This window comes from Brassica rapa, chromosome A09 (genome assembly GCF_000309985.2).
Source record: "Brassica rapa cultivar Chiifu-401-42 chromosome A09, CAAS_Brap_v3.01, whole genome shotgun sequence".
Classification (NCBI taxonomy): Eukaryota; Viridiplantae; Streptophyta; class Magnoliopsida; order Brassicales; family Brassicaceae; genus Brassica; species Brassica rapa.
Genome location: NC_024803.2, coordinates 38497965 through 38506877, shown reverse-complemented (window position 1 = coordinate 38506877; position 8913 = coordinate 38497965). Strand labels below are relative to the sequence as shown.

At 37.2% G+C, this 8913-nt stretch overlaps 2 protein-coding genes across 4 annotated transcripts; one reads left to right on the top strand and one right to left on the bottom strand.

Annotated features, from left to right (window-relative positions):
* Window positions 1-287: 287 nt before the first annotated feature.
* On the bottom strand, window positions 288-3975 carry LOC103842169 (casein kinase 1-like protein HD16). Of its 3 annotated transcripts, none has more exons than XM_033280777.1 (17): window positions 3720-3974; window positions 3598-3686; window positions 3367-3498; window positions 3213-3286; window positions 3047-3116; window positions 2915-2970; window positions 2751-2822; window positions 2576-2670; window positions 2437-2503; window positions 2211-2340; window positions 1913-2131; window positions 1684-1823; window positions 1425-1599; window positions 1259-1349; window positions 1009-1166; window positions 723-911; window positions 288-644 (listed from the first exon to the last, which is right to left on the bottom strand). In XM_033280777.1, the coding sequence occupies exons 2-17, from the start codon at window positions 3670-3672 to the stop codon at window positions 585-587; spliced, it is 1803 nt and encodes a 600-aa protein (XP_033136668.1). In that variant the 5' UTR covers window positions 3673-3686; window positions 3720-3974; the 3' UTR covers window positions 288-584. The 3 variants fall into 3 exon arrangements, with proteins under 3 accessions (XP_033136668.1, XP_033136667.1, XP_009117039.1); XM_033280776.1 differs by having other exon boundaries at window positions 3598-3704; window positions 3737-3967; XM_009118791.3 differs by having other exon boundaries at window positions 3598-3975.
* Window positions 3976-4308: 333 nt separating this feature from the next.
* On the top strand, window positions 4309-8480 carry LOC103842168 (lachrymatory-factor synthase). The gene is made up of 2 exons (XM_009118790.3): window positions 4309-7709; window positions 7856-8480. The coding sequence occupies exon 2, from the start codon at window positions 7870-7872 to the stop codon at window positions 8374-8376; it is 507 nt and encodes a 168-aa protein (XP_009117038.1). The 5' UTR covers window positions 4309-7709; window positions 7856-7869; the 3' UTR covers window positions 8377-8480.
* The last annotated feature ends 433 nt before the right edge of the window (window positions 8481-8913 follow it).

Here is an 8913-nt window from a genome sequence, read left to right as displayed (position 1 = left end):
TGATTCTCCCAGCGAAGAATTTTAACTACTGTATGTCAAGTAAGGAGAAAGAGCCCACATGAGAACTCAGAGCTGGCTATGTGCGATTATCTCAGAAAACAGATTACATTTCCATGGTGTAGACACCAAATCAGCAACTTTCTGCTGGATTACTCAATAACCAAGACTCCTTTAATGGTTGAACCCCTTGGTTCCTACATGATTAACTTAAAAGGCATGCAAGGAACATAAAGAAAAGACAGAAACTGTGAAGGCAGGTCTAATAAAATACTAGAACCATGTATTTCTTACCCCACCAAATAGTTCCATCTTCAATTTACTGCAAAAACATACAATCATACCATAGTTTTGAAGATAAGATTGATAATACTGAGCTATCCTCTTTCTTTTTTTTAATCTAAGAAATTTTAAACTTATTCCTCCAAAACAAACAGTAGTGAAGTACATCTTCCATTCATCCTTGCTTAAAATATTCTCCTAAGCCCATAGCATCACTGTTGTTGTTCATTCTCACTGAGCGCGGATGTATGGATGGATACAAAAGCTAAAATTGACTTGCATTCGTAAACAAAAAAACTAGAACTTCATGAAACAGTTCGACCGTAACAAATGGACGAAATGTAAAGATTCTTGCCCCATTTTTCCTGCAGAAAAGAAAAAGACGACAAGTTACACACCCAACCAAGTTGGAAAGCCAAAAAGATGAGACAGCAAAAGCAAACCTTGACATGATTACTAGGAAAAGCAGAAGTTCTAAGAGTCTCCTGTGTCTCATCACTAGGCTTTCTTCTTGGCACACTAAGGACAAAAGCAGACTGATCACAAGTTCCAGCAATTGATGTAATTCGGTAGCCATTTTCCCATCGACGATGTATACCTTCACTGGGGTATAGAAAATCTAGTTCTACTACCTGCATCACAAAAAAAAAAAAGAGAAAACACCCTTACCATAAATTTCAAGTCATGTAGCATAAAATAAAAACACAAAGTAAAACAACAACACAAGACCTGGTCTGAAAAAGCAGCTCCACGAGACATAACAATCCCCCATTTGCTTCCAGCAGTTGCCATTGATGTGACATAAAACCCTTCCCTCCACTTTTTATTTATCCACTTGAAGGGAAAAGAATCGCTCACTTTGTAGGATTGCTGTAGATACGGTGTCCCTGAATACAAAAGAGGATGAAATTTGTTAAAACAGAGATAAATCGCAACTGTTAACGCTTTGCATTTGAAAAGGAATGAAAAACAACATTACCCTTCGACATAACAACAAATGAGCTTCCATTGTTTGCTCCAGCTACTGCTGTGATGTAGTAATTTTTTTCCCATTGTTCCATAATCCATTCCTACCACAAGTAGGAGAAATGTAAAAAAATGACAGCAACAGTGAACAAATTTGGAATAATGAATGATGAAGCTACCTTGTGGAGAAAGCTTGGTGATAGCTGGTAAACTTGGGCCGTACAGCCAGTTCCTGCATCCATGATTACAGCCCAGAGATTCGAGCAAGAAGCCACACTGCTGATAAATAGCCCATCGTCATTTCCCTTTTCGATGTGCTGTGGGAGCCTTATATCAGCAACGTTATAGTGATATCTGCAACCAAGAATATAAATACACAAGTCAGCTGGATGGATGTTCATCTACGTTACATATTCAAGAATAAAATCAAGATGTCACCTTTGCTTCATTGGTCTGTGAGCACTGTAAATGCTGATCCATTGTGTCGCTGGCATTCCCAATCTGACCTTCTTTGTTGGCTGTTCGTCCTCATCATCCATTGTCAACCTACCTCTCTTTTGACCCACTTGATGTACGAGCTTCACACCAGACCAAAAAAAAAGCAAGCTTAGGCATTCTAGATAGGATCATAATAGCAGAAGTGTCATAAATGAGATCACTAAATCACCTTCTGTGCGCCATCAGTGTTTATTGGCCTAATGTCTGGGTTTGGTCCGACTATTCCATCGAAAAGGGAGATATACTTTGCATAGTCAGGCTCCTCATCAAACTTCAAATTGACCACATACTCGACAAATTCACGGAAAGGCTGGGGGCAGAAGCAGCAAAGAGTTTCTGGGGAAGTAGCCATCTTCTTCTTGCAAACAAGGAAGCCTTTGTTCTCTCCCTAAGCAAAATACAAAATTAACGGAAGCCAAGGAAAATAAAAAATACCAAAGAAAAGGAAAAATTAGTAAGTTCCCAACCTGGTAGCCTTGCCATGGAAGCCTGCCTCGAAGAAGAAAAACAAGAGTGTAAGCAAGAGATTCCAGGTCATCCCTCCGACTACAAGTTCTGCCAAGATGAGCGTGTACGCTTGCATAACGCACCGTTCCTCTGAGATTGCAAAAGCCAACACATTATTTAATAAGTAAAACAGAAGATTGAATGTCCACTACTAAAAAATCAATCTCACACGCATTTGCAACTAACCTAAACACATCAGGACGCTGATCGTATTCAACATGTTGTCCAGTAGCATTGTCGCGCCATCTGATTGCTGCAAGAACAAAGGATTGGATAAGCAACAAAAAAAAAGACAGCAAAGCAAGCTCGCCAAAAAAAATTATACCTAAACCGAGGTCAACAAGGAAAAGTTTTTTCTCTTCAGGAGTTCCAGGAGGCCCAAGCAGAAAATTCTCCGGTTTAACATCACCATGCACATATCTGCCGGGAAAAAAAGGAGCATTGAGAGAGTTGCAGAGGCAGTACCACAGTCTAGCAATAAATAATAATAATTAAATTACCCCCTAGAATGCATCTTTTCCAAAATGGATATTGCCTCAATCGCGATGCATGCAACCATCTCTGTTGACATCCTGTAATTCATAGAATCAGGAAAAAAAATTGTATGTTTTATCAAGGGGTTTATTTGACACAAAAAGAAAGTAAAATAAGATGGAATGCTCACGCTTGACTGGTGCTGTTCCAAACATCCCACAAGCTAGGCCCTAGTATATCCATAACCTGTATGAAAGATATAAAACTGTAATTAGTCACACACACTCCCAAGTAGCTATGAATGCGCTCTTGTTCAACATACCATTATGTAAAAATCTCCTTGACGACCTTTAAAATGAACTCGTGGCACGCCATGACTGCCACCAAGAGCACTGGACAACAACAAACAGATAAAAATTTAATTAAACCCCAAAAACCACAAAGCAGAAGAAGAAGAATCATACAGCCAAAATACAAAGAAACCGTACTTGTAAACTTGCCACTCATGAGGTGGCCCATGGTTACATCCTTTGCTGCTTCTATGCTCAAACTTCAAAGCCACCTGCAGAAGAAGAATAAGAAGACAACATACACAATACTAAAAGCTAGTAGATTTGGAAAACACACAAAACAAGCAATAACCTCCATAGCTCCGGGGCCAAATCTAGCGTTAACAGTGGCAGGACCCATCTTCCGACCAACATAAACTTGTCCGAAACCTCCTTTGCCTAGCTTCCTATCTAATTTGTACATTGGGGAACCACCGACCTGAACCTGAATTAACCAAACCAAACCAAACCAAAAGGAGAGTCAATTCGAGTTTTTTTAATCTAACAGACAAAAAATGGTGGTGGGGGGACTTCAAAATCAAACCTTTTCGGGAAGGGGAGGAGCGCTTCCGTCGTCGTCAGGCAAAGGTGGTTGACCACCACTGTTGAATTCACCCATCAAGAAGACTCCCTCTCTCTCTCTCTCTCTCTCTCTCTCTCTCTCTCTCTCTCTCTCTCTCTCTTTCCTTCCACCAAAAGATCGATTCACTCCGCAACTCTATCTCTCTCTCTTTCTTTCTTTCTGCCGCCGCAGAGCAATTGACTTTTGTTTTAGGTTTCTTTTGGTTGTCTCGCGGTCCCGATCTTGGCCTGCTCAGGCGTCCATGGACCATCGATGGATCATTGCTCCAAGATAACGAAGAGAGGAGATGTAATGGGGATTTTTTTTTTTTAGGGATTTTACTGACTTAGGCGAACGATACGAAGCGAAGCTGACCTTCTTGTGCTTTCCTTTACCCAAAGTAATGTTCACTTTATTTTTTTTATTTTTCCTCTCTATTTATTGGGTTTTTATTTTTCCTCTTCACACCTTTCGATTTATAGTTTTTTTTTCTTTTCATCTATTTTAGGGATATGATTAACTTTGATGATCAAATCTTTAATACATAGAGAGTGGGATTATGAATTCACAATTTTATCAAATCTGAGTGAGTTGAAGTGGAGTTTTTAAAAATTTACTAAATTGGGATGTTAAGAAAAAGTTGATATAATAAATAAAAAAATATTTTTAGAATTATTTGTATATTTGAAAACGAGAAAAAATGATAATTTGTTTAAAGGAATAAACAAGAAATTTTTGGAAATTTTAAGACAAGCGAAATCAAAATGACATATTTGGTCAAAGATTCATAGGACAAACGAAGAAATATCTAAAGAACATCGATCTTCTAGTCAAACAATAACCCCAAAGATATATATGGTTAATGATTCATGCACACATTGACTCATTATTCAGTAGTTGTGGATGAATATGGAAAGATCCCACATGGGAGTTCTAACTTATGGAAGCCAGAAACCAAAGGAGAAGAATTTCACCCTCACATGCGGAACTCGAAGCGCTTTCTTGAACTAAAGAATACATGCTATAATTGTCGACGTCTCAGCTTTTTGGCACCGATTGTAAGGATATAATCTCAATGATTTAATATCCAAGATCATGGTTAAGTTTTTCCGCATAATTAAATGAACTATCAAGATTGAAGAGTATATTTGCTGATTTCTATATCGTGTTTTATCCTTGTTCTGAAAATGTTGATTCAGATTCATTTAGCTAAGATATCAAGAGAATTTCATAAAAACTTGTAGTACACTAGTTGTTCTTTTCTGGTATGGTTCTATAGACCACTCAATCCTGAGTAATATAACAACCGTTTGATAAAGAAACTTCTCTGCAATTTATCAATAAATCATGTATTTTTAGAAAAGTTACTATAAGATGAAAAAATGAAATGATATACCTTATTTTTTATCTTTAATTTTTTAGAAAAGTTTTTAAGAAATCATGAGAGCTGTGATTAATCTTTATGAATAGCTTTCGCTAAAATGACGTATTGGATGAATGAAAATAAAGTAAAGTAGGATTCTTTGTTATACTACGGAAACAAAAAGTGAAGCAATAAACCTAGAAGAATAGATAAAAGATAATGTTTTATTGATCAATATAGCACAAGTACAACATATTGGTTCGTGAACCCTAGTTCTAGCTATCTGCTTTTATAGTTGAAAATGAATAATAGTTGATCCTCTTTTCTAGAGTTTATGAGTTATAGATTTATATAGTCAAAATCTAGTATGGAAAGATATCCCTTTATTACAAGTTTTTCATTTTATCCGGAAGCAAGAGGAAAACATGACTCAAAGACCATAAATCGTTTGAGCAATAGAATAAAGTCAGTGTCCTTGAGTAGATTAATTATCCTCAATGATTTATCCTTTATCTTCCGATTTCATATTCGGTAGATAACTTGTACATTTCACGAAAGCATATTAGGTCAGTTCATGGCGAAAAGTGGAAGGAGACCGAGACTTCTCATTTTTTTCTCTTTGTTTCTTAACGGAGATGAGATGAGACGAAGCTTTCTCTGGTGCTCTACCAGGTTGTTTGATTCCGGGAGGCGGAGGCTATTTCAGCTTCGTCGTCGTCGGCTTTTGATCTCGGGGAGGTAGAGGCTTCCGAAGCTCTGCGCTGCCGACAATAGAAATTTATTTTCCTTTGTGATGCGATCGATGGGTCTATAGCTTTGATTCTCTGGGAGTCGGAGGAGATCTCGACTGGGTCGATGACGATCTCTGTTGGTGGAGCTTAGGCATCGTTGTGTATGCTTGAAGCTAGTGGGTTTCTTTGCTTGTGGTTCTGTTTCTCGAAAGCTCCGGTGGTTGATGATTAGGATCCGTCGACGTCTTTCAGTTTGGAGAGATTGGTCGCGATGTTTCCTTTGAATGGGTGCTTGGTGAATGTTCTCTTGGCTTCACGTTTGATGGCTTGATAATCGGATGAGATCTTGATAGGCGATGAAACTCTCCGATGATGTGCTAAAGCGATGAAGGAGGAGATGTTGTAGTCTCTGGTTTTTCTTCATCCGTTCGGTGGTTCGATGGGTTCGGTGTGCGGTGGTTACAAGCTCCGGTGTATTCCGGTGAAACACGTGTTCGTTTCGTTTTTCTCCGGTGATGACTCGTAGTTTGAGTCAAGATGTGGTGACCTAGTGACGCGTGTCCCTTGATGGCGAGGGTCTCAACACGTGTACGTCCAAGTGAATTTCCTGATGTGTGGTAACGTATGGCGCCGATCGGGGGTTTTTTTTGAGCTTACGACTTAGGTAGTGTCTTTAGTTACCCTTGTGTTTTGGGTTTTCTGTTTAATACGTTTGGGCTTTTATGTTGGCCTTAGACCCTTATGGTGTTGTATCTTTTTGTTGTGATACTTTTAAGATAAATGGAAATTTCAGATGGCAAAAAAAAAAAAAAACTTGTACCTTTCAGTCGATCGAAATTGTACCCTCAAAGCAAGTTTGTGGGTGGTATGAGGAATAAAATGTTGTTTCATATATATTATTCGGATTATCTTGATATGTGTCCTATTGAATTCAGTAGGAGATGCTTTATGTAAAATGCACATGGTGACAAAAGAAACTGGGATCTCTTAATGGACTCTTGGCCTTGGATTCCCATTTCAATGTTTTGTCACATGGTTTAAGTGGTGATTGGGCTTATGGACACATGGCCTTGTAGTTGATGTGATTCATCTAGTCTAAAGGGCGCATAGCTGGACCAGATGATAAACTCATTGATAATGCTTCATGAGCATGATGTGTCGTGCTTAGGAAAAAGATGTCATGGTCTGAAGCTACAAAAAGTGGATATCTTAGTCTAATTGGTGATGATTTCGTATGTCTTTTGAAAAAGGATCATCTTTAAATGTGTTATTTTGTCGTATAGGAAAAATACATGACTCGGGCCCGGAGGAAGGCATTGCAAAAGAAATTCTTTGGAGCATATATTATGATATTGGATTTTAAGCCTTTGGGAAATTTATCTCCCTTTGATTTTTTTTTCCAATCTCAATTTGATTGCATGAAAAAAGTAAAGAAAAAAGACACATTAAATGAATTGGAATCTCAGGAGTTCTTTTAAATTTTCAGATTTTCATACTTAATATTCCCTCTGTATTATTAAGTCAGATGTTTTAGAAAAAAAAATTGTTTTACAAAAATACTTTTGTATTTTCTATGAAAAAATTGTGATCTTCGAGAAAATTAATTGATTTTATTAAATTTATTGGTTAAATATTATTAAAAATTGAAAATTACAAAAAGTGATATATTTATTATAGTGAGTTAATGTGTTTTTTTATGTGTGAAAGCACTAAAATATATCTTGTGAAACGGACGCAGTAGTAATTATTTTATCAAAAAGAGTCAGATTTCAAATTGATCAATTGATTTTTTTTAGATGGATATATCTTGGTTGGGATAGCGCTTTTAGTTTGAAGAGAATCTCGAATCTCAATCACTGTTCCATTTATATTCCCACAAACGAATAACAATAACAGCTGCCAAACTCATAGAACTCAAGCTCGAAGAGCATAAACTTTCCATACCATTTCATTCGATTGCCATCGGTCTCAACGGCTGAGAATCCATACCTGTAAGTAAGGTAATAAAATCAATTCCTCACATCGTTAGTACATATGAGATGGTTACATAGATGTAATATCATATAGTATTATACAATATCTTGATTTCATCTTTACTTTCTATCTAGATTCTCTCTCTCTTTTTTTTTTTGTTTTGTTTTTATAGATCCTCTCTTTGACATGGACAAAGCTTTAAGCCCGGAAAAATGGCAAGCCAAAGTGTCAGTTACGCTCACAAAAGCAAAGCCTAACCAAATCTGGCTTCTCTTCACCGATTTCTTCAATTTCAACAAGTGGCTCCAAACGCTCACGACGTGTCACGGCGTCCACGGCATCAACGGTGAACTCGGCTGCATCAGATTCTGTTCCGGCTCCTCCATACGGTCCAACGGCGTAGAACCCACCGTGGGATGGTCTAGGGAGAAGCTGGTGGCCGTTGATCCCGTGGAGCGAGTGATGAGATACGAGATAGTGGAAAGTAACATTGGATTCGAGTCATATGTCTCGACGGTGAGGATATTGCCACGTGATGAAGAAGGTTGTGTGATTGAGTGGGGTTTCACCGTTGATCCCGTAGGAGGATGGTCTCTAGATGATCTGGTGAAGAAGTATGAGAAAGCACTAGGAATAATCGCCAAGAACATGGAAGAGGCTTTGACAAGAACAGTCTTATTTCAAAAGTTGTAGTAAAACTGAATAGCAAATAAATCGAGATGCTCTTTTTGCTTTGTTTTTGTCATCCGTACGTTTATTAACAAATTTGGAATAAATAAAGTTGGAGATTAAAACCACGCTTCAAAGATAGATATGCAATAAACCGTTCATCAATGTTAGTTCTGATTATTATTTTTATTTTTTTAAGTTGGCTAGTTCGACATAGCGTAAGATATGCTTACACTCATACCACTGGTATGATGCCAAGCGTGTATTGTTTCTCCATGGACATCTTTAATGAAGATCAGCACAAGGAGACTCGGTAGTCGTGAATAGAGTTTGATCTGCATGTTTATACAGATTTTTTTTATAAATATATAATTTTAATGTTATCGAAATATTTAAAATATATGATTTACATTTTAATATTTTATATTATGTAACTCTGCAATCTTATTTTTTAGATTTCTTGTTCGATATTATATAATATATAGTGATTTATTTTAAATATTTTTTAATTAATTGTTATTACATTTTCAAATTCGACAATAAATTAATAATATGAAATAT